This window comes from Phyllosticta citriasiana (assembly GCF_038021145.1).
Source record: "Phyllosticta citriasiana strain CBS 120426 chromosome Unknown IWZ02scaffold_6, whole genome shotgun sequence".
NCBI lineage: Eukaryota > Fungi > Ascomycota > Dothideomycetes > Botryosphaeriales > Phyllostictaceae > Phyllosticta > Phyllosticta citriasiana.
This window is the reverse complement of record NW_027117283.1, coordinates 1,499,951-1,524,357: the sequence shown is the minus strand read 5'-3', so window position 1 is coordinate 1,524,357 and position 24,407 is coordinate 1,499,951. Positions and strand designations below refer to the sequence as shown.

The 24,407-nt window shown below is 56.5% G+C and overlaps 10 protein-coding genes across 10 annotated transcripts; 5 read left to right on the top strand and 5 right to left on the bottom strand.

Annotated features, from left to right (window-relative positions):
• Positions 1 to 3: 3 nt before the first annotated feature.
• On the top strand, positions 4 to 299 carry IWZ02DRAFT_451173 (uncharacterized protein). Its single transcript, XM_066767519.1, has one exon. It carries the CDS (start codon positions 58 to 60, stop codon positions 277 to 279), a length of 222 nt encoding a protein of 73 aa, XP_066623244.1. The 5' UTR covers positions 4 to 57; the 3' UTR covers positions 280 to 299.
• On the bottom strand, positions 300 to 2,347 carry IWZ02DRAFT_451172 (L-rhamnoate dehydratase-like protein). Its single transcript, XM_066767518.1, has 2 exons — positions 1,781 to 2,347; positions 300 to 1,724 (listed from the first exon to the last, which is right to left on the bottom strand). The coding sequence occupies exons 1-2, from the start codon at positions 2,085 to 2,087 to the stop codon at positions 769 to 771; spliced, it is 1,263 nt and encodes a 420-aa protein (XP_066623243.1). The 5' UTR covers positions 2,088 to 2,347; the 3' UTR covers positions 300 to 768.
• Positions 2,348 to 2,552: 205 nt separating this feature from the next.
• IWZ02DRAFT_475214 (fungal-specific transcription factor domain-containing protein) lies at positions 2,553 to 6,055 on the top strand (the record flags this gene model as incomplete). The annotated part of the gene is made up of 4 exons (XM_066769010.1): positions 2,553 to 3,256; positions 3,314 to 4,279; positions 4,629 to 5,209; positions 5,625 to 6,055. The coding sequence occupies 4 exons, from the start codon at positions 2,553 to 2,555 to the stop codon at positions 5,774 to 5,776; spliced, it is 2,403 nt and encodes an 800-aa protein (XP_066623242.1). The 3' UTR covers positions 5,777 to 6,055.
• Positions 6,056 to 7,370: 1,315 nt separating this feature from the next.
• On the bottom strand, positions 7,371 to 8,276 carry IWZ02DRAFT_260897 (uncharacterized protein). The gene has a single exon (XM_066763345.1). It carries the CDS (start codon positions 8,075 to 8,077, stop codon positions 7,439 to 7,441), a length of 639 nt encoding a protein of 212 aa, XP_066623241.1. The 5' UTR covers positions 8,078 to 8,276; the 3' UTR covers positions 7,371 to 7,438.
• IWZ02DRAFT_451165 (uncharacterized protein) lies at positions 7,780 to 8,736 on the bottom strand. Its single transcript, XM_066767517.1, has one exon. It carries the CDS (start codon positions 8,630 to 8,632, stop codon positions 8,114 to 8,116), a length of 519 nt encoding a protein of 172 aa, XP_066623240.1. The 5' UTR covers positions 8,633 to 8,736; the 3' UTR covers positions 7,780 to 8,113.
• Positions 8,737 to 12,214: 3,478 nt separating this feature from the next.
• Positions 12,215 to 13,864, top strand: IWZ02DRAFT_260857 (methyltransferase LaeA). The gene is made up of 8 exons (XM_066763343.1): positions 12,215 to 12,365; positions 12,532 to 12,622; positions 12,688 to 12,836; positions 12,929 to 12,947; positions 13,007 to 13,044; positions 13,127 to 13,270; positions 13,335 to 13,760; positions 13,817 to 13,864. The coding sequence occupies exons 1-8, from the start codon at positions 12,343 to 12,345 to the stop codon at positions 13,848 to 13,850; spliced, it is 924 nt and encodes a 307-aa protein (XP_066623239.1). The 5' UTR covers positions 12,215 to 12,342; the 3' UTR covers positions 13,851 to 13,864.
• On the top strand, positions 13,774 to 14,717 carry IWZ02DRAFT_260874 (uncharacterized protein). Its single transcript, XM_066763344.1, has one exon. It carries the CDS (start codon positions 13,904 to 13,906, stop codon positions 14,570 to 14,572), a length of 669 nt encoding a protein of 222 aa, XP_066623238.1. The 5' UTR covers positions 13,774 to 13,903; the 3' UTR covers positions 14,573 to 14,717.
• Positions 14,718 to 15,188: 471 nt separating this feature from the next.
• On the top strand, positions 15,189 to 17,306 carry IWZ02DRAFT_451154 (acyl-CoA dehydrogenase/oxidase). The gene is made up of 4 exons (XM_066767516.1): positions 15,189 to 15,444; positions 15,664 to 16,115; positions 16,174 to 16,600; positions 16,705 to 17,306. The coding sequence occupies exons 1-4, from the start codon at positions 15,344 to 15,346 to the stop codon at positions 17,069 to 17,071; spliced, it is 1,347 nt and encodes a 448-aa protein (XP_066623237.1). The 5' UTR covers positions 15,189 to 15,343; the 3' UTR covers positions 17,072 to 17,306.
• Positions 17,307 to 17,663: 357 nt separating this feature from the next.
• On the bottom strand, positions 17,664 to 18,452 carry IWZ02DRAFT_451153 (uncharacterized protein). Its single transcript, XM_066767515.1, has one exon. It carries the CDS (start codon positions 18,357 to 18,359, stop codon positions 17,907 to 17,909), a length of 453 nt encoding a protein of 150 aa, XP_066623236.1. The 5' UTR covers positions 18,360 to 18,452; the 3' UTR covers positions 17,664 to 17,906.
• A 3,651-nt stretch (positions 18,453 to 22,103) lies between these two features.
• On the bottom strand, positions 22,104 to 23,857 carry IWZ02DRAFT_260773 (S-adenosyl-L-methionine-dependent methyltransferase). Its single transcript, XM_066763342.1, has 7 exons — positions 23,699 to 23,857; positions 23,612 to 23,652; positions 23,324 to 23,561; positions 23,257 to 23,278; positions 22,751 to 23,202; positions 22,538 to 22,704; positions 22,104 to 22,486 (listed from the first exon to the last, which is right to left on the bottom strand). The coding sequence occupies exons 1-7, from the start codon at positions 23,759 to 23,761 to the stop codon at positions 22,441 to 22,443; spliced, it is 1,029 nt and encodes a 342-aa protein (XP_066623235.1). The 5' UTR covers positions 23,762 to 23,857; the 3' UTR covers positions 22,104 to 22,440.
• Positions 23,858 to 24,407: the final 550 nt, after the last annotated feature.

Below are 24,407 nucleotides of genomic sequence, written 5' to 3'. Positions count from 1 at the left end.
TCGGGAGGGAAGGCTAAGAAAGTGATAGAGAGGGGGGGGAAGAAGAAGGCGAAGGGGATGGTTGGGAGATGGCGATGCTGTATGTTTTGTGGGGCTCTGAGGTTGGTAGCTGTGGTGGATGCATTGATTGTAAGGACGTCAGGGTCGAGGGAGGATTGCCTGCTTGCTTTTTTTTCACTCTCTATTTTCTATTCCTCTTCCTCGCTTCCGCTCCTGCTGCTTAGCCATCGGCAGCATGTCCAACAGCCGCCCGTTGGCACGCCAAAAGCAGAGACATAACGATACAAGGATGAGTGTTTTCAAATTCGTCGTTCGATTGAGTTGTTGTTTGACAGTGGTGGCGTTACTCCTGGTACGGCGGTCCTTCGCCGACTATATCCCTCTTCGCTCATGTTCTCCGCTCAGAGCTGTACTGTATCGATTTGTTTGCTTCCCTCTGTCCAGCACGAGTACCCAGAAGTATCCAGAAAGGCGAAAGAAAAAAACTTCGCTGACAAATTCGCGGCGTAAAAACCACAGATACTTGAAATCACGTCTCCTTCCGCCCCCTTGGTGAAAATGACAAACCAAAGCCATCTGCCAGAAATTGCCGACGCCAACGCATGAGAACCCCTTATCTCCGCTCTTCGTCCCCGAGTCGTTCCGCAGTAAGACAGTCTAATTTGGGAATCGTGTGGACACAACTGTACATGCAGAGAACTGCCCCAGCCGAACCTGCACAAGGCCCCTCCCTCCACGGCGGGGCCGGAGGGCGGTCTAGAATTGAATCTACTTGGCTTCGTCTACTTTGTCGTCCTGCGGCAGCGTCAGGGCCTTTTTGGGCGCTGGGTTCAGAATGCCGGCGGCATCGATCAGGGGCGCCCTTGGGTTGATCTCGAGGCCGAAGCCGGGCTTGTCCAGGACCGAGACGTCGAGGTAGCCGTTGACGGGGATTGGCTCGTTGACAAAGAGGTCGCCGAAGACGGGCAGCACGCTCTTGCCGTCGGGCGAGTTGGCCAGGTACTCTTGGAAGGGCGAGTTGGCCTGCGACACGACGAAGTGGTAGCTGTAGGGCCCGCTGGCGTGCGGCACGACGGGGATGTCGTAGGCGGCGGCCATGGCGCTGACCTTGAGGAGCTCCGTCATTCCGCCCACCCACATGACGTCGGGCTGGAGGATGTCGAGGTTGCGGCCCTCGACCAGCTTGCGGAAGCCGTAGCGCGAGTACTCGTGCTCGCCCGTGGTGAACTTGATGGTGGGGTGCGCGCGCTTGAGCAGGGCGTGGCCGTCAAAGTCGTCGGGCGAGAGGCACTCTTCCCACCAGTTGATGTTGAGGTCTTTTGTCTTTTCGACCAGCTCGATCGTGTACGGCACGTTGAGGCTCATGTAGCAGTCGACCATGAGCGGGAAGTCGGGGCCCACTTCGGCGCGCTTTTGGCGCAGGTATTCGATGTTTTTGCGAAGCCCTTCGAAGCCCTCGCCCGGGCTGTATGGAAGCGCGACTTTGCCGCCCCAGAAGCCCATGCTGCGAGCTGATGCGGGCTCGGGACCCGTGCAGTAGAAGTTGAGGCGGTCTCGGGTTGCGCCGCCAATGAGCTTGTACACGGGCTCGTTGCGAATCTTTCCGAGCAGGTCCCAAATGGCGAGATCAATGACTGAAATGACGGCCACGGGCAGTCCCTTGCGGCCGTAAAACATGGAGGCGCGGTACATTTGCTCAAAGAGGTGGTTGGTGTCGCGGGGGTCTGTGATTGGTCAAGAAAGGACTTTTTTTTTCAAAATCTGTCGGCGCATCACGCACCAGCTCCTACGAGAAATCTCTCAAAGTGTTCGGCGACCAGCCAACACGCTGGAGGGCCGCCGAAGCCTGTTGCAAAGCCCGTGGTCCCGTCGGTGGCCTCGAGCTCGACGCAAAAGGAGCCAAGCACGTTGATGCCCCACGAGGTCCGCGACTTGCGGTATGCCTCGTAGCCCGACATGGGCGTCGAGATTTTGGTGTCGATGAGCCAATGGCCGCCCTTGACATTGTGGTAGTCACCGCCGGAACCTACTCCCTGGATCACAAAGGTTTTGACCTTTTTGATGGTTGGAAAGCGAGTCGTAGACATGGCGGAGGGCGTTGGTGGGGGTTAGGGGAGGGGATACTGGAGGGCGACAAGATGGCAGAAGTGGCATTGGATCACGGTAGACTTTATACAATGGGCGACGATTATCGCCTGACTATGGACAGCGATTCAGCGGGTTTGGAGGGACGGAAGCGCAGGGCAGGGCAGGGCAGGGCAGGGCAGAGGTGGCTCGGGGAATGGTGTTGTTGAGAGGCCGAGCCGGCGCAGTGGAGATGGTCCGAAGCATGGAGGAAAAGTCGTGCCACTTGTGTCGTGCAACAACGGCCAGAGGACATCAGTGCCGCAGGGCACGACTTTTGGCGCAAGCCCTCGGACCCTCCCGTCCCTGATCCCCCGCATTTTGGGGGTTCTCGTCGGGCTATTTCCCTACGAACAGGGACAACACCACACCGAGTGTCTGGTCTCGCGATGCCAACAACTGAGGTGCTCGCCATGGTGACGTCGGCCATGTCTGAGTCGGCTCAGCATCAGCCGTCAGCTCGTCTACCGCAGGACGCCTCGCCCAAGGCCAATGACAGCATCCCCGACGACGATAACGACAACGACAACGACAACGACAACGACAACGACAACGACACACACGACCAAGATCGTGACCAGGACGATGATAGTGGCCACGACGGCCCCACGGCCAAGTCGCGCAAGCGCAAGCGGCCCATGTCCGTCTCCTGCGAGACATGCAAGCAGCGCAAGGTCAAGTGCGACAGAGGCCAGCCAAGCTGCGGTTGGTGCGCCCGCAACTCCCAGCCTTGCGAGTACAAGGAGCGCAAGAAGCCTGGCCTGCGCGCCGGCTATGGCAGAGAGCTCGAAGCCCGTCTGGATCGCCTCGAGGACATAATCCAGCGACAGCAGTCCACCATTGCCCAGCTTGTAGATCAAACCGCCGACCGGTCACGGCGTCGTGGTGATGGTTCTCAGCACGACGGATCCCTCTTCCACCACAACCCCTCGGTCGTACAAACTCCACACGTTCCAAAGCCTGAGACAGCCCTATTCCTGCAGAAACCTTCCCCCTTCCCGCCGACGAGTTTTTCCGGCAGTCTGGGAATTCCAGGCACGCCGTCCATTCCATACCAACCGCACTCTCTCGGCCACGGCCGCCATCATTCCGTTTCTGTTTTGCCATCGACCTACAACAACAACAATCCTCCGTTGGAATCTCCGACACTAAACATTGCCGACCACTCGCCTCTTCAGCCTGCCATCAGCTCCCAGGAGCCAGACTTCCCTCCCTACGACCTGCTGTACGCGCTTGCGGACCTCTACTTCAAACACATCAATTCCTGGTGCCCGATTCTGCATCGTCGCTCGACCTTGGACCGGCTTTTTGAATCCATTTCGCTAGATGAAGCGGACCGCATTCTTTTACACGCGATTGTCGCCACGACGCTCCGCTTTTCCACGGACCCACGCTTGACGGCCGAAAACCGCGAGCGATATCATTCCATTTCCAAACAAAAGGTCTTGCTCTATGGCTTGGAAAATAGCTCCGTCAAGGCGCTCCAGGCCCTGGTGATACTTGCGTTGGACCTTGTCGGCTTCTCCAATGGTCCTCCGGGATGGAATCTTTTGGCGCTCATCACTCGGTCCGTCGTGCAGCTTGGCCTTGCTGTGGAAAACACCTCAAGTATTGTGTCGCCGAATGTGCCATCAATTTACACCCTAAGGGCCATGGTTCTTCCGGAACCAAGTGACTTCATTGAGGATGAAAACCGGAGAAGGCTTTTTTGGATGGTCTATCTTCTTGACAGATATGCCACAGTAGCGACGGCCTTTGAATTTGCGCTCGACGAGAAGGAGATTGATCGCAAGCTACCGTGCCGAGACGAATACTTTATCCGGAACCAAGCTGTGGAAACGCGCTGGTTTCACACCGTCAAGAGGACCGACTACTCGCTGAACAAACCAGAGAATCTGGGCTCCTTTTCATACTACGTGGAGCTCGTTGGCATATTGTCCCAGATCCACCAGTTCCTCAAAAAGCCGGTGGACATTGGCTCCCTGACTGATGTCGAAAATTGGCAGCGCGAATTCAGGGAGCTGGATAATGCTCTTGCTTCGTGGAAATTCAGCTTGCCTAATGAGTTTGGCAACATGTCGAGAATATATGGCAATCCAAAAGGGGACGCTCGCGTTGATGGTAGCTGGATCATGTTACACGCTGCCTACCACACGTAAGTGCTAACATTTCGTTGACGTACATTAGACACTTCTCCTGTGGAGCTTGACCTTCTTTGCACCTCCGAAGGATGATTACTCTCTTTGCTCGCGCAGACTTCTTCACATATCTTTCTAGAAAAGCTGCGAGCACCTTGCATACACTTCTTCGGGATCTTGGATGCATCTTCCCAGAGAGGTCGAGTGCTCCCTGTCCGTTTCATTTCAAGACTTGAATTGCTCGCTATCTCCCATGAAACAGGAGCTGAACTCTGCTTGTCCATCCATCTTTTAGAATATGGACTTCTCCTATTTATGGCTCATGTCTTGGTCTTTCGATCATTGGGCACACGCTGACAGCAACAGAACCGTCATTCGCCTCCATTCTTCCGCTGCTTATCCAACCACACGCTCCCCGATCTTCACACCTTCCTACACAGCTATTCAGCGCTGCCTCACGGCCGTTGAGTCAATTTCTGCCTTGAATGACTATGTCAAGTCCCACGCGCTTCTCTCTACGCTTGGGACGCACTTTGCCTTTTCGCTCTGGGTCGCCGCACGCGTGCTGCTCGTCCATGGCTCTACGATTGAGCATCATGTGGATCCAGCAATCACGCCGCTTGTTGACACTCTCCGCGAAATGGGTCATTACTGGCGCGTAGCTGAGCGCTACGCCACGCTGCTACAACGCGTCCTCGACGAGTACCGTGCGAGCCAAAGCTCCTCAGCAGCAACGAGTGGGCCCTCTGCTCCCAGAGTCAATGCGACCGCTGGGCCTGGAGGCGCCGGCGAATGCAGTACGCCGTCCAGTGTCAAGATCCTCTCCGACATGCGACGCTGCGCATTCGATCTCGACTTTTTGATATCCAGGCAACCACTCCTGCAGCAACAACACCCGCCCAACCAACATTCGCCGACACAGGCGCATGCCGCCTCTTCGCTGGGCGGTGGCGGGCCAAACGGCCACTCCCATCAACAGCAGCACTCGAACCATCTCGGCAACCACGCGCACACTCACTCACTCCAACTCGAACCCTCACCACGCAAACCCGACCCGGTTTGCATCCATGACGCCCACATCTGCGGCGGCGGCGGCGGCGGCGGCGGCGGCATCGACGCGCACCCCTGCACCCAACGAACTCGAATACCTCGACGTCTTTGACTTTTTCAACATGCCGCGGCTCCCGCTGACGGGCGTGGGCGCAGGGCCCGTGCTGGACCACCACCACCCTCACCAATCTGGCGGCGGACACGGCGGCGGAAGCAGCAGCAACGCTGGAACGGACGTCAGCCCTGGTGATAGCACTGGTGGTGGTGGTGGTGGTGGTGGCGGGACGACGGGAGGCGCGGAACGGGGGAGAGCATTGGGTGGGCTTGGGGGCATGGGCGCCGCGGCGGCTGGGACGGGCAGCGGCGGCGGCGGCGGCGTGGGTCTGGCTGATGGGTTCAACATTACGCATTTCATGGTCGACGCGAGCGCTGACTGGTTCATGAAGGGTACGACGGCGTCGTGATGGGCGTGGTCGAGGTCGACACGCAGGTAGGCTGGCAGGTAATTCGGTCGGTTGGTCGGTCGTTTGGCAATCATTCGTGGACTTCTACTCTTTTTCTTTTCTCGGGTCCGCCGGCCATTGATTTGTCCTCCTTTTTGGTTCCCCTGCACAGGGAATGAAGGGGTGTTAGGTATCTCTGCAGCTATGCGGGCGTGCGTGGTGTGTACAGACAGCTTCCGGTTGCCAGGGCTGTCGTACAGTGATTTACATTTGGGAAGGCAGGCAGGCAGGCAGGCAGGCAGGCAGGCAGGTATGCAGGTGCATGATGCAGTGTGCTTGATACGAAGCAGATAGCCATGTGTAGTCCATTTGTGTGCGGTGTGCAAAAAACAAACAAGTGTCCAGTTTCTGTTTACAGATACGATTATGGTACGTATGCATGTATACATGCACGTGTATTTCCAATTCTCAGCACGTAAACCGAACAACGCTTTCCATCAGTCCAGTCCGTGAGGGGAGGGGAGGAACAAACACTTACTCCCAGAACCTTAACCACCATCATGACTGCCTCACCTGGAAAAAAAACAAAAAAAAAAAAAAAAAAATTTTTTTTGAGTTGGGCTTGTTGATTTATCCAAAGCAATCAGTTGATTATATTAGCGAGAAAGAAAAACGACGATACCCAAGCACCGCCATACCGCATCTAGGTGGTCAGGTACTTATTCACTACTCACTGTGCAGCAAAGAGTGAAGGGGGGAGGGGGAGCCTCAAAAGGCGCGATATCAACTCAAATGAATGGCTTAATCTCGCCTCGTGTGGAAGAGAATCCAGCGTAGGTACGTGTAAGAGCCAGCCAGCCAGTGTGTCGTCGCTTCAGCATATTACCACGAATAACACTGTCTCAATGTCGAGTCCGAGGTCAGGTGAAGTTGTCATACAGATGGAGAAACGGACAGAACAGGTGCTTGACTAGAGAGCCAAGCCGTCAATCATCTAGATACTGACTGACTGACTGCACTTCGACTTGCATGTATGCATGCATACAAGGCCGGATGGCGTGGCCCGGACTACCTGCACCTACCCACCCACCCACTGTACACACGGTGGTAGGTAGATAGGTAGGTGCCATGGTGCTATTGCGAGCGGATGGAACGCCGCGCCGCGCGAGCCGCCAGCACAGCACCGCATCAACCTACCTGATAGGCGTCCAAACTGCCTGCTGGCCAGCCGGGAGTTATGGGGTACAGCGGGGATGGCTGGTTCTAAGCAATCGGTGCTGTGTTTTGTGTCGCAGCGGGTTTGTGCTGCGCAGCCGCTGTCCGTAGTGGTGGTGATGGCAGCAGTGCCGGGTGGGGTGGGCATGACTTACAGATGGGCAGCGAGGGGTGGTAGAAAGATGCCTTACTTTCCTTTCCCTGATTGCTTAGATCCCGTGCGGCGGAGCTGTCCTGCATGCTTTCTTGCTTGCTTTCTTGCTTGCTTGCTTTCCGGCGCCTGCCCTGGGTACGCAAGCTGTTTTTGGAGCAGGCAGGCGGCAAGAAGTTAAGGGAAATCCGGTTCGCGTCTTTGCGCTTGGCTAGACTTGGCTTGGTTGGCGAGACTTAATAGATTCGCAGGGCAAGAGAGAGAGACAGAGAGGAAGCAAAAGGACCTGAGGAGGCGGGGATGCCTGCATGCGCATGCTAGCAAGCAAGCAAGAATCCGACTACGGCCCAGGCGAGAGAGCGCATGATTTGGCGCAAGGCCCGACATGGGCGTGATGGCGACGCACCTCCGATTGCATGTACGTATTTGGATATGCAGCTTTGGGCCAGATCCAATGCAACGGAGGCGGATGGGATGGGATGGATGGAAGGACGGAGGTAGGTGGGTGGGAGCGGCGGACGACGACGACGACGACGACGACGAGGAGGAGGAGGAGCAGGAGGGGCGCGGGATGATGGGATGGATGGGAGGGGCGGCGGGCCACGGGCGGAGCGGCGGTTATCCTGGGAAAGGCGCAGCGCAGCATTGCCCGGGCGGACGGGTATAGGCTGGCAGGCAGTCAGGGCGGGCCATGTGCGGAAAGGCTGGAATGGCGGGCGAGAGCCAAGGGGGGCAGAAGCAATTGATGCTTTCCATTGGTCCCGGACGGAAGGGAGGCCGGTAGAAAGGCTCTGAAGAAGAGTGGAAAGCCTGACGACGGTGGTGAGGGTGGTCGAAGCGATGGAAGGGTCCCGTCGGTAGAAAAGCTGCAGATGCAAAGATGCTTCCGTCACTGGCTCACCCCGGCAGCCCAGGGCCATGGCCCTGGGACCAGCAAACGGACATGCTTCCGTCATTCAAGGTTCAAGTCGTCGACGTCGGCGGCCGGTTGGTCAGGAGGTGGAAAGGCAGAGCAAAAAGGTTGAGAGCTTCTCTCTGCTCCGTCGGTCAGTCATGCACCTCTCCCGCTCCCAGCCCGTCGCGTGCAAAGCCAATGTGGTTGACAAGCAGAGCGGCCCAGGTGGTCTAGGCCGGGCCACGCTTGACGACGTCATGTCCCGCCCCAGCTCGCGCAGATGGACGCGCACCCCATTCTTCCGGCAGCCGTCCTTTGGAAGACCACCAGAGTAGAAGAAATCCACCAAAACGAGCCCGGGGCAATATATCCGTCTCATGTACCGCTCCGTCGTGTCTTCCAGGCCAGACGGTGTGTCGGTCTCTTGCGCGTCGACGGCTCGGTTGCAGCGGCAAAAGCTGGGCTGCCATTCATGCCGTCCTTCCTGCTTGCCCTCCCCGCCAAATGCGAATCCCTCAGGCACGCCGTCATCGTACGTGCAACGGTCCAGGGCGATGAGGGCCCGCCAAAGTAGACCCCACGCCAACCCAGCACTTGTGCCTGTCATGGCTCCCATGTGTCGGCTAGATCCCGTAGGGGGCCTTTGTCCCGTACCGCCCTTGCGTCATTGGTCAAATCATTCGACTGCGTAGCGCTATTGGCTGGAACCGGAAACAACCTTTTTTTTTTTTTTTTTTTTTTCCCCTTCTTTTCTCTCCCTCCCGTTGCGAATTCGCCGATGTCCGTCCTGTCGGTGTACATGAAGCCCAAGGGCAGTGAAGACTGGACTCCTGAACTCACCTGTCAGCAATTGCAAGGGGGCGCAGCACAAGTCGGTGGCCTTGAATCTTATGCGGTTGTCAAGACAACGCATGTCAGTGGTAGAGACCTGTCAGTTCGAACTTCAAACATCTAGTGTGGGGAGCAAGTGGAGGGTTGATCCAGTGACGGCCAAGGTTCGAATCATGGCCCGCCACACCCATCCCAGCGGTCTGGAACTGAGACGCCAACACGCCGCATCTAGAAGCTGCTGAATCTGCCGTTCCCCTGAAAGTGGTTGCGCAGCTCAGAGACAGGCGGTGTGCACCGCATCTGCTGAGGCTGAGCAGCGTCATCGACCACTCCCGGCACTTGGGAATTGACAAGACTTTTGATACGTCGTACGACTGTGGGCGCCCACGTCAGGCCAAACATGTCCACACGAGAAACATCCTTTGCGGCTCGCGGTTCGTCCCGCTGGGTCAACTGTCCGCCACATGTGTCGTGATCCGTGCAACAAGATTCACCTCAGGCAGTTTGCGGTACTGCAACCACAAGACCAGCCCCTCAGCCGTCGTCGTCAGCACTATGCCCACATTGTCTTCAAGTGGCTCCACTCTAGAACAAGCTTTTTCGGCAATGTAGCGTGGCAACACACCCAAGCATCCTGCCGAGCTTAAAGAGGCGGATTTATGCGGGCGCCGCAGGAATAAGGCGGCGGCGGCAGTCACCGAGGAGCGGGATGAAGCATCTAGACACGTCAGAGCCATTGAAAATTGGAAGATGGCAGAGGGGTGGTGGTAGGGCCGAGCGTGGGCAGACAGACGTGTGTGCCAAAGCGGTGAGCGGCCCTTGCACAAGCCAAGCCCTCTCTCGTCGTCGGCTAAAACATGGACGGCAGCCAATGAAGCAATTTTCCCCCTCCAAGCTCTTAGCGGAACCAAGACCACGGCCTGAGAGGTTCGAATGTGCAGGATCTTGTCCCACTCTGGCGAGCCCCGTGGAGTGGTTCGTCGCGAGGCGCTGAGAGCCAGCCAAGTCAACGTCTTCAGGGAAGGCGCGAGCCAGCGGGTCGGGACTGGTCAGAGGGACAGGAGTGGGGCACGCGCTGAGATGGAGTGAGGAACGGCTGCGCCGCAACAGACGAATGCAAGATGAGGCACGTCGGCCGCGTGGGCGACCAGGTGATGATGGTACCGGGGACAGTCGCTCTTTGGGCTCCCTTTTAGCCGTCGCACCGACGGGGAGTGGTGAGGTTCCAGGAGCGGAAACTTGTCGCGTCCGGGTGTTGTTGGACGCGGCGGGAGGTCAGCCGTCGAGTTGATTGGACGAGAACACGAGCTGCGGGCGAAGTCTTGACAGCGTGCAGAGTTGGAAAAAAAAAAAAAAAAAAAAGCATCTTTTACGGGGTCGACGAGGACCGGAGCTGGGAGAAAGGGAACACGTCGACTGAATCGTGACACGGAGACACATGCTTCTCCCGGGTTCTGTGGTTCAATCGGGATCGGCAAGGCGGCGGCGGCGGAGGAGGAGGAGGAGGAGGAGGAGGAGGAGGAGGAGGAGTATGTAGCAGTGGCGCGTGATGAGATGTGGAGGCCGGCAGCGACGGGGGTCCAGGTCGGCTGTTCCCGCGCGGTCGAAAAGAGTCGCGTTTCCTGGTCGGCGGGAGACGGATCAGACAAGAAGGGGAGTCGGAGGGCGCTCCGCGTCGAGTGGAAGCGCGTGTGTCGGAACGTGGAAGCACGCAAAAGGCCAGTGCCTTGCAATTATGGGCAGAGGTTGGCTGCAAGGTCCCCGAGGTATTGTTGACGGCAAGTCTTCCCAAGAGGGCGTTGTTCGTTCCACCGTTTCAGGAGGAGAGCGGAGTCGGAAGCGAGGATGCGACGAGAAGCATGAATTAACGACGACGACGACGTGATGCAGTCGAGCCGCGTCGCTCGCCGCCACGGGCGGGCAGAGCGGTAAGTAGATGCTTTTTGCTGGAGACGGCAACTATTTTTTTTTTTTTTTTTCCTTTTTTTTTCCTTTTTCCTTTCCTTTCCTCGCGCGCGTCGGGTTGATGCGAGTCGAGCGACGGGAAGCAGCCACTCTTTAGGTAGTGTGAAAGGGTGGAGCTGACGGCATCCCGAGGCCAAGTCAACGGCTGCACGGCCAAGGTCATCTCCGCGTTGCAGAAGGTCATGTCCGTCCGTCTGTCAAAGTCGTCAGCGTTTCATAATCTTCAGGTCGGAGCCAGGACAGGGAAGCCGGTCCGCGGACAGGGCGTGCCGCACCGCACCGCACCGCACCGCACCACGCGCGCGCTTTGAACCGGCGTGGCGGCTGTCGAGTCGACAAGTAGCGGTGGTGCTTATTTGCAATGGATGGCAATAATCGGATCAAGTGTTGTTGTACCATGGCACCGGGCTACTCGACAAAAGTAAGCTTACGCAGAATGTCGCGATGCGATGCGGTGCGGTACGGTGCGGTGCGGTGCGGTGCGATACGATGCGGGACGGGTCGAAGTGGAATTACGCTGAAGAGGTAGTAGGTGGGCGTTGTGGGAAGAACGAAGGGAGGGCTGGTGTGACGGTTCTACGGTTCTACATGATCCGGGTAATAGTTCCATGTCGTCCCTCTCGTCTCGTCTTCAGCTCGAGGTATCCAAGCGGCCGGTCGCATGTTTTCCTAATTTACCCATGGCTTTGCCCCCCCCTGCTCGCCGTGACCCGACAGCTCGGTCCTGGGACTTGGACAGAGAGAGTGCTGGCCACCTGAAGTCATTGCCCGCCGCCCTCACGCTGACCTGCCTGCCTGCCTGCCTGCCTGCCTGCCTGCCTTGCTTTTTCGTGCCCGTCCGCCCTCTTCTCTCCTGCTGCTGCAATGCATCGACTAGTACACTAGGTAGTATAATGTATCGACTGCCAGGCCTCCATGCACGCGCTCGCTCCGCTCAAGACTCCAGTGTCTCCTGCAGCCCCAAAAAAAAAAAAAAAAAAAAAAAAAACAGAACAAATCATCCCTGCTGTCCTCGCTGCCCTCGTCGCCTCTCCAGTTTAATACATACCTGGTAGCGCGCCCTCTCTCCGTCTCCTCCTCCTACTCCTACTACTCTCGCCTCTCGCTCACTTGTCCTGTCCTGTCCAGCCTCTCGTTCCCCCCCCCTTCTTCTTCTTCTCCTTCTTCTTCTTCCTCTTCTTCTCCTCCTCCTCCTCCTAGCTACCGCACGCTGCTCCTGCTCCCCTCTGCCGTGCCTTGCCTCTTGCCGCGTGCTCGCCTCGCTCCCTCCCGCTAGACTTAGCCAGGGTGCTGCTGATCCTCGTCGGATGCACAAGCAAACAGCTGCCCACCCACCCCAGCCCAGCAGCTCGACCAGCCAGCCCAACCTGCACTGACCGGCCAGTCCGAGCCCCCGGAGCCACGGCGAGTCGTTTATGACCTGGCCATACCGCCCTGTCCACCACCGTCGTCTCTTGCTCTCGTCCCCGTCGTCGTCGTCGTTGTCGCCGCCTCCGCTCTCGCATCCTTCCCCCTCCACCGCTGGCCTCAATGGTTACGATGGCGTCGAACGGGTAAGTCCCTTCGCTTTCCCACCGCTCGCCTCCATCTCGCTCCCCAACATGCCTGGCCCGCCCGCCGTGTCTGCCTGCCGCTGCGCCTGCTCTCTTCTCCCTGCACCATTCTCGTCCATCCCGCCAACCACAGCCCCGCTGATTCCTCCTCCGCTGACTTGATCAGGATGGCTGTAGTGGTTCCCCAAAACTACACAGAACATGGCAGACTCTACCATGGCTACAGAAGAGGCATCTACATGTATCCTTGCGACGAGGTGCGTCCTGCTGCTCTCCAGCTCTCTTCTTGCCCGCCCCCTCTGACGTCGCGTGCCTGCTACAGCAAGAAAAGGACCGCATGGACATTTACCACAAGTTGTTCCTCGTGGCTCGCCGAGAAAATCTACACCAAGCCCCCGTCAATCCCAACTGGCAGCCCCGCATTCTCGATCTCGGTTGCGGAACTGGAATCTGGGCGATTGACATGGCCGAGTGAGTTGTCCCCTGCTATTATTCAATGAGTGCCCCACGCTCTGCTCTCGCCTCGAGACCGCCGCTGACCTGGCCCCCACCAATTTTTGTAGCAAATATCTGGACGCAGAGGTATGTACCGCCAATGCGGCCCTTTGGAGCCCGCCGTCGCTAACCCCGCAGCGAAAAAGGTCGTCGGTCTGGACCTGGTCAACATTCAACCCGACAAGTTTGTGGACCCCTCTCCGGCCCCCCCCCCCCCCTCCCCCCCGCCGCCGCCGCCGCGACTCGCTGCTAACCGCCCGCTGCAGAATCCCCCCAAACCTGCGATTTCGCGTGCCACGCGATTACGAGAGTCCCTGGTCGCTCGGCGAAGATTCCTGGGACCTGATCCACTTGCGAATGGCTTGCGGCAGCGTCTCTAGCTGGCCCGAGCTCTATCAAAAGATATTTGCGTGAGTTTTTTTTCCTCTCCACTCTACTCTTTTGGACGCGCCGACGACTAATCTTCGTCTGCAGCCACCTCAAGCCTGGCTACGGCTGGATCGAGCAGGTCGAGATCGACTTGGAACCTCGTTGCGACGACGGCACTCTGCAAGCCAACTCACCGCTGTTGCAATGGTACAATTACGTCGCCGACGCCACCGAACGGACTTCCCGGCCGATCGCATACAACCACAATACGCGGCACATGCTTCAACAGGCAGGGTTCATTGACATTCAGGAGACGATCATCCGGGCACCGTACAACTCCTGGCCGGCGGATCCGCACCAAAAAGAGATTGGGCGGTGGTACAACCTGGGCATTTGCGAAGGACTGGAAGCCCTCAGTCTGGCCCCCTTGACGCGCATCTATCGCTGGGACGCCGTGTCACACGTCAAGCCCCTCGTCGAGGCCGCAATCAGGACAATACGGACCAAGAAGATTCATGCGTACAACAACATGTGGGTTGCCCCTGCAGGCCTGGTGTGCTATTAATTGCGCTAACGTGGACCGACAGACATATTTGGACTGCACGGAGGCCTGGACACTGATCGAGCGCCCCCACCCCTCTGACGACCTCATGACGACCTCATAGTAATATCTAATGCACGTTGCATTACTTCGCGGGTGCGCTTTCGGCTTTGGAATGTTTCCAGTACTACCTGTTGGCGCCGCGGCGCGGCCATGGCCGTCGTGGTGGTTGCAAGCCCCCGTTTTGGCCGAATCGATTCTTTTTTTTTTTTTTTTTTTTTTTCCCACTCTCCTCTTGATTTCATGGCTGGGCAAGCGCGGAGGAATGCAAGACGAGTCGAGTCCGCCCGACCCTTGCCTTGCGTGGGCCCCGACACACCAATGGCGAGCGCGGCGCACAAAGCAGCAGCATGCGGCATGTTTCGGCGGGCTCGCATTTGGTCGGCTTGGCTCCATCATTCGTGCGCCGGTCGGCAGCCCAATTCCACGGCGTCCATGCCCATGCCTCCTTTTTAGCGCTCACGCTTCGCCCGGCATGGGCATGGCAGTCAGGAAGCGACCCTCCCCCGCGGTAGCCGGCCCGAAGGGCGCTCGCGCCCGCCACCCCTCTCTCTCTCTCTTTCTTTCCCTCCCTCGCTCGCAAACTTTGGCTCCAGCCATTTTCCAGCCAGGAAACGGAAATCACCAAAAAAAAAAAAAAAAAGTTTTCCACGACTCGGATCTGAGAGAGGGGGAAAAAAAAAAGGAGGCACGGCACAAACTGTCTGGCGTTTCAGGAGCACGACATGGTTGGTGGTGGTAAATTTTTTCTCTCGGTGCTTTGGTGTACAAGCAATATTGGTTGGATCTGGTGGTGTGTGTGGTGGGTGTTGCTGTCAGCATGCGGAAATTGCCTTGATCAATACCGCGCAGCTTGTCGATTCTGTCGTCATCCATTTCTAGAATGTCGGCGCTCTTTTTTTTTTTTTTTCCCTTTTTTTTCTTTTCTTTTTCTCTCGTCGCTGATTTTGTTTTGCTTCTTCTTTGTCTCTTTTCTTATTTTTATTCTATTCTAAGTTTGAGCATCGTCGCGTGGATTTTTTGCCCGGTGTTATGCGCCTGTTTCATTTGGTCTTCTTCTACACGCATGGCGATCAGCGACAGGGGTTACGTAGGAAGAAAAGAAGGAGGTGCGTGGTTGCAGCCAAGGGTTTCTTCTCCTGTCAGCAGCTGCCTTTGTCGGACAAGTACGAGCAGGTTGGTCGCATGCAGCAAAAAGTACTTTAGCCAGGCTGGAGAGGGCGGTGTCCAGGCGCAAATCGGCGGACCGTCAAATCATGCAACGGTTTTTGAAGTTTTTTGCCTTGGATGCATTTTCCATGACACATCCATGCTGCCGTGGTGTTGGCGGCGGCGGCGGCGGCAGCCCACGGGGAACAGGCCGCCCGTGCTCCGTCCCCAGATTTCGGGAGCCGGATCTCCCTTTTGGCTGAGCCGAGGTTAGACAACCCCAGCCAAACTCTAGGTCCGCGACTCAAAGCGCCATCCCTCCACACTCCCTCTCAACACCTGCAACCCTCTCTACACTGACACCATGCCTCCCTTTGCTCGCGTCCTCAGGCCCGCCGCCTCGTCTGCGCTTCATGCTGCTCGCCCAGTTGCCCGGCGCGTCGCTGGCGTGCGCCTTTCCCCGCAGTAAGCTTCCCCAGCATCTGTGCCTTCTTTTGCGCATGTGATCGCAGTCTTTTCGATTCTGCGCATGACGCCCGAGCAAATGCCTTGAGAGCCCGTCCTCGCAACGCGTCCAGACCGATTTCCTGTCCCACACATCACGCGATCGCTGCAGGCTCGACGTCGAATAGAGTCGGCCGCCGTCGTGTTTCGACGCGCCTGCTAACGTCATTGGTTTTGAAGGAACAATGCCGCCACTCGCTGCCTGTCCACCACGGCCCGCAAGAGCGATGTCACAACCGGAGAAGCCCTGGACATTACAGACATTCCGCCAACGCCCATCACCCATCGGTCTTCAACCGAGGCGCTCATGGGCGAGACGGTGGCCAAATTTGCGTCCGAGGTGGTGCTGCCGCGAGCGCGCGAAATGGACGAGGCCGAAAAAATGGACCCAGAAATAGTCGAAGCTTGCTTTGAGCAGGGTTTGATGGGTATCGAGATCCCCGAAGAGTATGGCGGCGCGGGTATGAATTTCACAGCGGGTATCGTGGCCATTGAGGAGCTGGCGCGCGTCGACCCCAGCGTGTCTGTCATGGTGGATGTGCACAACACGCTCGTCAACACAGCGATTCTCAAATATGGAAGCCTTGAAAGCCAGAAGAAATGGCTGCCCCAATTGGCGACGGGGACCGTTGGTACGTCATCCGTCACCCATCATCTTGCGAGACAATCCAGGCACTGACAAGTCCACAGGGTCCTTTTGTCTCTCGGAGCCCGCATCCGGCTCCGACGCCTTTGCCCTGCAAACCAAGGCTGTCAAGACATCCAATGGCTACCGCATCAACGGATCCAAAATGTGGATCACCAACAGCATGGAAGCGGGCTTCTTCATCGTCTTCGCCAACCTCGATCCGTCCAAGGGATACAAGGGCATCAGCGCCTTCATCGTCGAAAAGGGCACGCCGGGCTTCAGCATCGCCAAAAAGGAAAAGAAACTCGGCATCCGCGCCAGCAGCACCTGCGTCGTCAACTTGGACGACGTCGAGATCCCGGCCGATCACTTGCTCGGCAAGGAGGGCGACGGCTACAAGTACGCCATTGGCTTGCTGAACGAGGGCAGGATCGGCATAGCGGCGCAGATGACGGGATTGGCGCTGGGTGCGTGGGAAAACGCCGCCAGGTGAGTTTCTTCTTCTTCTTCTTCTTCTTCTTCTTCGCCGCTGAAACGTTTTACCCCCCCCCTGCTGGCGCCGGCGCTGACAGGGTCTCGCTCGCTCGACACAGCTACGCGTGGAACGACCGCAAGCAGTTCGGCCAGCTCATTGGCACGTTCCAAGGCATGCAGCACCAACTGGCGCAGGCTTACACCGAGATCCAAGCCGCGCGCGCCCTCGTGTACAACGCGTCGCGCAAAAAGGAAGCCGGCGAGGACTTTGTGCGCGACGCGGCCATGGCCAAGCTGTACGCGTCGCAGGTCGCAGGCCGCGTGAGTGGCCAGGCGGTCGAGTGGATGGGTGGCATGGGCTTTGTCCGCGAGGGCCTTGCCGAAAAGTACTTCCGGGACTCCAAGATTGGCGCCATTTACGAGGGCACGAGCAACATTCAACTTACGACCATTGCGAAGATGCTGCAGAAGGACTACACCAAGTAGGTTGTGGTGTTGGGCGATCATCGGCTTTGGGGTCGAGGGGCGCTGGGTTCAGGGGTAACGGACCCCTTGCACGCTCCCTCTCTTTTTCTCTCTTTTGTTTTTGCTTTGGCTTCTCCTGCCATGTAAATGCATTTACATAAGTAGAATTCTCTGCATCATCCGCCCCAAAAAAGAAACACTTCCTTAATGAACAATACATTGAAGGCGGAAATGAAAATGTCCGGCTCTCCAACGACCTGTTTTTGACACTTGAAGGTTGGTCCATCTTTGGCTCATCCACACTCAGACACAACTTTCGCTATCAAGTCCTGCCCCAGTCCGCTTACGCTTGAAACCTCTCCAGCTCGCCATCTTGGTCTACTGCTACCCGATTTCCTCAGCAGGTGAGCAAATCAAGTACAAAAGTTCCCATGCTTCCGACCATCACTTCAGCACTCTCTCATCGCTCAACACAGGTGATTGGTCGGGGAAAAAAAAAAATCCCTAGTCAGGCGTCCAATCAAAGACGGCAGATTAAACGAGACCCAGAAAAGGTGAGACGCCCGGTGTCCAACGCCTTTTTCGCGGGAACCACCGATCGATCGACGGGCCACATGCAGCCAGCTTGTGTATGTGTGTGTGTGGACAAGCAACTGCTGGCTGCAATAGTCGCGCCAAGTTTGTTTGCTTGCTTTTTCAGCTCTATTTCTTTCCTGGGCAGCAACCAGCGGTTCTGCAGTGTGTGCCGGTAAGTCAGTCCGTTTCATTCTTCACTGCCGCCCATTGTTGCCATCATCACCAGATTTTACCCGCGCAAAATCTGCACAAGCTGGGTTGGAGTTGGACGGACGGACACTTAGCCAGTCAGTCCCTCACCTTCTCGAGGCCCACATGTCAGACAGACACTGTGGACTGAGTGCGACAGCGCTGCTGCCAGACGGAGTAGGGAAAAACCAAAAGAAAAGCACAACCACCACCATCCGACAACTCCAAACCTCCTCCTACACCAGCAATCAGAAGCCGAATCGACGGGCAGACGGGTGACCAAGAGATGTCTCACCCACCTACCCACCTCCCTAGCACAGGAGCTTAGCTGACTGGGTTCTCTCTTCCATGCCGAACGGTGCACAGCAGCAGGCAGGGCAGGACACCAGGAAGTGAGTAGCCGTTTGTTGGTCCTTCGGTTCCGCTGCTGCCACCGCACCACCCAGCCATTCCCCGGGACCACCGACGCCGCCAACCAGGAAATAGGGACTGACCGACAGGCAGACAGCCACAGGCAGGCTGCGGGGCGTACCGCATAAATCATGCGCAGGCAGGCCGCCAGGCGGGCAATCAATCAATCAGCAGGCGGTAGTGGTGGTGGTGGCGGGGGACAAGTAGGTATTGGGGTAAGTGGGTGGGGCCGCCCTCGTCGCTCACTCGCCTGTCGGAGAGAACGGAGGGAGGGAGGGAGGGAGGGCATTGGATGATGGCGATTGGTTTGTCAGTCAATCAAAAAGTGTGTGGCAGCCACTAGTTACTCACCTTACCTGACCACCAGTAAACAGCCAGACGACCGGTCCGGCCAGCTAGATAAAGAAAAAGGTAGACGATGGACACGACACGACATGACACGACACCAACAACACCCAAGGAGATGGAGAGCCGGCAGGTTGGGCAAGGCAAGCCCACCCACCCACCATCACCAACACCGCTACCACGAGTCTGCACTACACACTTAGATGGGAACACGTGTGCGCGTGCTTGCGTGCGGCACAGCTAGAGACATCATTATCATCATCAGCAGCAGCGAGGAAGGGACGAAGAGAGGACAAGAGAGACACAGTACCATGTATGTACGCATGTATCCAGGGACCCGGGCAGGAGGGAGGGCAATCATCTGTTTTTTTGTTTGGAGGGGAGGGGGGGGGGGGGGGGGGTTTCGTCAAACTAATGTGTGTATGTATGTAATGTAATGTACGATCTAGGGGACTGGAGGCAAGAAGATGCACGCGCTCCCTGCTGCGGCGGCGGTCAGTCAATCAATTCACTGACCGACGGTAAGTAAGTGAGTGAGAGGGTTTTTTTGCTTTTTCTCCTTTTCCCCCTTCCTTTTGCGTGCGTGGGGTCTTGCTACATTCAAGCACGAAAGCACCGCACCAGTGACAAACAAACAAACAAACAAACTCCTACCAACCTACCTAGCTGCCGCGAGCTCTTTGCACGTTTTCTTCTTGTTTGCGCCGCCGCCGCCGCCGTACCATCGTCTGCTTATCTAGGTGCTCTGCTCATTGGCGGCGAGGAAAGACGGGCAGACGGCAGTCGGCTGTTCAAGGCTACATTACTTTGCTTTGGCACCAGACGCTGGTTGCGCGTAAGTGGTGTGATTTTCCTCTCTTCTTTTTCCCCCCCGTCCCTTCCGTTTCTTTCTTTCCTTTTCCCCACTCCACTCACTCACTCACTCACTCACTCACTCACTCACTCACTCAATTCCTTCCGTTGCGGGCGGGCTGATGGGCAACGGCAGCATCAGCATCATGAAACTCTTTCCATCGTGTTTTTCCTTTCTTTCTCTCATTCTTTCTTCTTCCCAGGAAATAATGACGCCGGTGGTGATGGTGGTGCTGCAGCCAACAACCTAGCAACCGCGCGCGGGCTGTGTGCTTCGTCCGGCCCGCTGCCCTGGGTGTGTGGCGGGCGCTTACGCTGATTACCTTTTTTTTTGCTTTTTCCTCACGCGTTCGCTCGCTCGCTCGCTCGTTTGCGGAGATTTTCCCACACGAGACGCTGCTGCTTCTGCTTCTGCTTCTGCTTCTGCTTGGGGAAAAACCAACAGACATGGCTTCTGCTTGGGGAAAAACCAACAGACATGGAGATGCGAGGTTAAGGGGTCTCTTCTTCCTTCTCCGTCGCTTGAATTGGATTCTTCGACGATACGGCGTTCAGGTATGCATGTATGGAAGTATCGTCTCCGTCCTCCTTTTTTCATTGTCAGTGTTTCTTTCTTCTGATGCTGCTCGCTCGCTCGCTCGGATCGAGCACGAACCGAGTCCAAACGGCATTGGCATACGGTGGTGGGTGGTCGTGGTCCCAAAAAGTAAAAGAACGTACATACATGCGCCGTCCCGACGCGTGGCCATTGTCGCTGAGAAACAGCATCTCAATGTACGGATTCCTGACTCTGAGCGCGACGGATGAGGGCTTCTTTTGCAGAAGCGTTTGACTAACCATGTGCTGTCGCAGTCGGCTACCTGCGTAGTTAGGTTCTCGGTCAGTCAGTCAGTCCCCTGCCTGTCCTGTCCGTGCTGCTTCCACTCCCACCTACTGGGTCTCTCTCCGCTTCTCAACGTCATCGACGACGTCGAAGTCGGTCTTTCTTGCGTCTTGCTCTCCTGCCAAAAAGATTAAAGGAGTGAATTGCATTACTACTCACCCAATACTCTCTCTCCGGGCATGCTCCCTGGTCCACTTTCTTCCCCTGATTACCTCGGTAGTTAACGCTCTTTTCTTTTTCCTGGGTGGATTCTCTGTTTTCGCAGCAGCGTCACCGGTAGCAGCAGCGGCAGCATCCCTGATTCGGCGGCGCGCACACGCGAGACGGTTATGAACCTTCCACGTCCCACGTGCCTCGCTCGTATCTCGTCCCCCACCCATCCATCCGCTGTCACTGTCCTTCCCCTAGCCGCCCCCATACGCAGTTACCGTCTGGCTGGACGAGAGCCGGGGGTAGGATGGCAGCTTGCTGACTGGTTGGCTGGCTGGTTGGTTGGCTTGGTAGACGAAGACGATGCGCATGCTCTGTACACGTCCGAGATGCATGCAAACGTACACAACATGGAGCAGGCAGGCATTCATGCATTCATGCATGTATGCATGTAGACACGCACGCGACGAAGACAGAAGGAATGGAAGGGAAGGGAGCTCCGTCCATACATACACACATACATACCTAGGTACATTGCACTCTCTCGACCGAGCCCCCGGTACATTGGCCTGCTGTGATTTGTCCACGCCGCCCGCCCCTATTCCAATCCTTTCATTCATCGCACAACTGCTGCAGCTACTGGACAGCTGGTTGGCTACACATCTTCGCTCGCTTGCCAAAGTGCCAGGGAACGAGCTGTTTGGCTGCCCACTTACCCGTCGCCTGGATCCGCTTGCGTACGTACATACATACACATATGCTGTCGTTGCCATTGTCGTCGCCGTCGCCGTCGTCGTAGCGAGCCGCCGCCCTTGTGTAGGCAGGTACTTACCTTGCCTACATACATACATACATATACCTCGTCCCGCCGCCTCCGTCACCGGCCTGCCTGGGCCACCCAGCCGACTGACCGACCGACAGACAGACAGACCGGTCAGAGGCACGTACGGCCCGGCACGGCACGCGGCACGGCACGATATTGCTACTACTGCGGATAGTCGGGAGGGAAATTGCTCGTTCCTTTTCTTTTTTCTCGGTTTCTTTGGTGGTACGAGTGTGCCGTGTGCCTTGGAATCATGTGTGTATGTGTGAGTGTGTGTGTATATATTGGGCAAGCACGGGCATGGCCTGCAACTGACTGACGAAACGACTGTGCCGGCGGCTCCGCTTCTTCAGCGTTGAGCAGGTAGATGTCTGACTTGTTATGGCCGCATCTTCCTCTTCGGACCATGGGATGGCTTTTTCGCGGCAGGAAGACGTCCAATCGGTGGCGTAGCAGCGAGCGAATTCTGTGTGTGGCCTGCCTCTGTGCGGTTACTAGAGAGAAATTCCAGAACGTCAAGGGATCCATCCGACAGAAGTTTCCAAGTCAAGCCGACGAGGTCGTCCTCATGTCGAAGGCGTAGCTTGAGCATCGAAAGGCCCGGGGTGGTGGCTAACTAAAACAAAGGGTTTGGCAGGGTTTTGAGGCTGTCTCGGGTCTCGAATCTCCAGATCGCACACCTACCGAAACTGTCCAAAGCGGCTGGCCACTGTTCTATCACCAACTGGTTGCTTTGCTGCTTGTTTCATTTCCGGCTTGGATTTGATGTGCAAAAGAGAGTGAGATCTGTAATCTTCAGCGCACAGATAGTCGAGACGTGTGGCCGGTTGACCACGAAGGAATTGATTGACTGTGATGACTGCACTCGTAACTAGCGGACGAACGATTTGTCTAACCCCGGAAAGTTGAATAATTCCGTCACGTTTGTCAGTCGCATTTGCAAATAGCATTGATTGTTCCGGTACATCTCAAAAGGCCCCAAGGCGGTGGAATTCAACTGATTGGGTACGGCCGTCGTCAATGCAGTCCAAGCGCGGGAGATTTCGTCGACGTCCTGTTTCTCCCGTTTGCCAGGTCCTGTGTTGAAAATGATCTCATTTACTTTATTTTACCAATCGCAGTGCTCACCTACCAGTGTTCCATGAACACGACTTACTTGCTCTACGATGACTCCGAAGACTCCGGCTTCTGCCCATATACGACATAGCTTCGATTCTCGTCAGCGGCATCGATCAACATAAATACTTGCCAAACTTACAAAGTAAAGTACGAGTGAGTCGACTTGCTCTTGAAGTCAGCGACGACCTTGGCGTCGAAGGCCTGTACATCCTCAGGCGTCCATCCAAGACATTTGGTAAACACGCGCATCGTAAAGGCCTCGATTCCCTCGACGGCCTGAAGGAGATTGAACATGCCGACTTTTTTCTGCTTTCTGTCAGCGATGCTTTCGCCCATGAGCAGCGGACCGTACCAATCTCTCGTCCTTTGCCCACGGTCCCAAGGGAACCTTGTACGTCTTGACAGCAATGTTTTGGAAGCCGGCGTCCTTGAACCATCCTTCCAATCTGGGGCCGGGAACCAACTCCTTGCCCATGACCTGGCAGCCCTTTTTCAGGTTCTCCACAAACTGATTCATGAAGGCTTCCGGCTTCAACGTCCCGTCGTCCGATCTGAAGTGGGTATCGAAGGCATGGAATTCGGTCCAGCCGCCCGGGCTGGTCTTCGAGTAGGCGTTGCGCACGAGCGCAGCCCAGTCGGAAATGGCGCCGTCCAAGTAGCGGCAGAAGACGAGGTCAAACGGGCGCGCGTGCGTCCAGGGAGATTCGGCGTCGTCGACTTCGAACTTGACGTTGGGCGGCACCCAGGAGGGCTGCACCGGGCTTAGGTCGTTGCCCAAAATCTCAGCGTTGGGGTACTTGTCGCCTGCCCGACTTCAGCAACAGCATCAAAACTTGGAAGTTTGTCGAAAAGACGCACCCATTTCTACCGCCCAAATGCCCTGCAAGGCGTTAGCTTTGATGTTTTTGAAAGGGCAAAGACTCACTGTTCCGGTGCCAACATCCAGAACCCTCCCCTTTTCCAATCGCTCCTTCTTGATTGGAGAAAGGAACAGGTCGCCGTTGAGGACCAGACCCAGCATGTTGTGGAAGAGATCCAACCGATCTTGCTCGTCCTCGTCGTTCGGCATGAAGTAGTCTCCATCCTTGTAAGCGTGGTAGCGGCGGCCGTGTTCGACGGGGTACGCCGTCACGCTCGAAGTGAGCGACTGCGAAAACGCTGATCTACACGTTCTTAGTGGTGGAGCTTGGAGCTATTGAATCGTGCGGTTTACAGTTGACTTTCGACGTCTCCCACCGCCGAGTCGCCCTCAAACTGTTTCTGTCAGCTCTGAGCGCGGTGATGAATCATGATCACGTACGTCTGCATCCACCTCGAGCATCGCCGCTGGATCGCGGTTTGCCGTTGCTTCAGTAGAGGCCATTGTCCAATGAAGTGTAATGTCGTGGGGAGAAAAAACAAAAAGATCCCTCGACGAAGAAGTATCCCAAAAATTGGAATCCAGACTTTAAAAGCCGACAAACCCCTTATGGATATTTGCGAGATTGTTTCAAGCCATGACCGCGACTAAGCTGGCAGGTGGTGGGTGCTGGTGGGTCCCGAGGCACAGCAATGCCTATAGCGTGAATAACTCTGGAGACACGTTGTGGGCCGCGTGAGTCGGAAACCAAGCGGCTATCGTGCGGTCAATGTAGAGCAGGCGTGGAGAATAATGTTGTTGTCCTGCTCCGACGGCGGATTCATGCATGGTGACGTCCGTAAGGTAGCACATGGGTACCTTATCGCTGGGTCTGGCGCCGATGGTGAACCATAGCTCCCTGGACACCGATATAGAAGCGGATGTAAGATTCACAATTTCATCTGCGGTAGTAAATGAGCAGTTTTCAGGACGTGAGGAGGCATCCTTTGTTTTGACATCGACGGTGATTAAATTCGGCGCGTGAGCACATGAATTAGTGTTTTCGTATTGGGCCTTGCAGCTCGGGCCACCACAAAGCGTCATCAAGTTCATCTGGGCCTGATCAGAATATGAAGTCTGCGTTTTGAAACAGAGAAGCTCGAAAAGCCCA

Excerpts from the sequence above, each read along its gene's own strand:
- IWZ02DRAFT_260874 (XM_066763344.1), top strand. The coding sequence starts at position 13,904 with ATGCACGTTGCATTACTTCGCGGGTGCGCTTTCGGCTTTGGAATGTTT.
- IWZ02DRAFT_451154 (XM_066767516.1), top strand. The coding sequence starts at position 15,344 with ATGCCTCCCTTTGCTCGCGTCCTCAGGCCCGCCGCCTCGTCTGCGCTT. Across the intron at positions 15,445-15,663 it reads GGCGTGCGCCTTTCCCCGCA|GAACAATGCCGCCACTCGCT; the intron begins GTAAGCTTCCCC and ends TTGGTTTTGAAG. Across the intron at positions 16,116-16,173 it reads ATTGGCGACGGGGACCGTTG|GGTCCTTTTGTCTCTCGGAG; the intron begins GTACGTCATCCG and ends ACAAGTCCACAG.
- IWZ02DRAFT_260857 (XM_066763343.1), top strand. The coding sequence starts at position 12,343 with ATGGTTACGATGGCGTCGAACGG. Across the intron at positions 13,045-13,126 it reads GTCAACATTCAACCCGACAA|AATCCCCCCAAACCTGCGAT; the intron begins GTTTGTGGACCC and ends CGCCCGCTGCAG. Across the intron at positions 13,271-13,334 it reads CTCTATCAAAAGATATTTGC|CCACCTCAAGCCTGGCTACG; the intron begins GTGAGTTTTTTT and ends CTTCGTCTGCAG.
- IWZ02DRAFT_451153 (XM_066767515.1), bottom strand. The coding sequence starts at position 18,359 with ATGATTTATGCGGTACGCCCCGCAGCCTGCCTGTGGCTGTCTGCCTGT.
- IWZ02DRAFT_260897 (XM_066763345.1), bottom strand. The coding sequence starts at position 8,077 with ATGACGGAAGCATGTCCGTTTGCTGGTCCCAGGGCCATGGCCCTGGGC.
- IWZ02DRAFT_451165 (XM_066767517.1), bottom strand. The coding sequence starts at position 8,632 with ATGGGAGCCATGACAGGCACAAGTGCTGGGTTGGCGTGGGGTCTACTT.
- IWZ02DRAFT_451172 (XM_066767518.1), bottom strand. The coding sequence starts at position 2,087 with ATGTCTACGACTCGCTTTCCAACCATCAAAAAGGTCAAAACCTTTGTG. Across the intron at positions 1,725-1,780 it reads GAGATTTCTCGTAGGAGCTG|ACCCCCGCGACACCAACCAC; the intron begins GTGCGTGATGCG and ends GACCAATCACAG.
- IWZ02DRAFT_451173 (XM_066767519.1), top strand. The coding sequence starts at position 58 with ATGGTTGGGAGATGGCGATGCTGTATGTTTTGTGGGGCTCTGAGGTTG.
- IWZ02DRAFT_260773 (XM_066763342.1), bottom strand. The coding sequence starts at position 23,761 with ATGGCCTCTACTGAAGCAACGGCAAACCGCGATCCAGCGGCGATGCTC. Across the intron at positions 23,562-23,611 it reads GGAGACGTCGAAAGTCAACT|ATCAGCGTTTTCGCAGTCGC; the intron begins GTAAACCGCACG and ends AAGAACGTGTAG. Across the intron at positions 23,279-23,323 it reads TGGATGTTGGCACCGGAACA|GGCATTTGGGCGGTAGAAAT; the intron begins GTGAGTCTTTGC and ends AACGCCTTGCAG.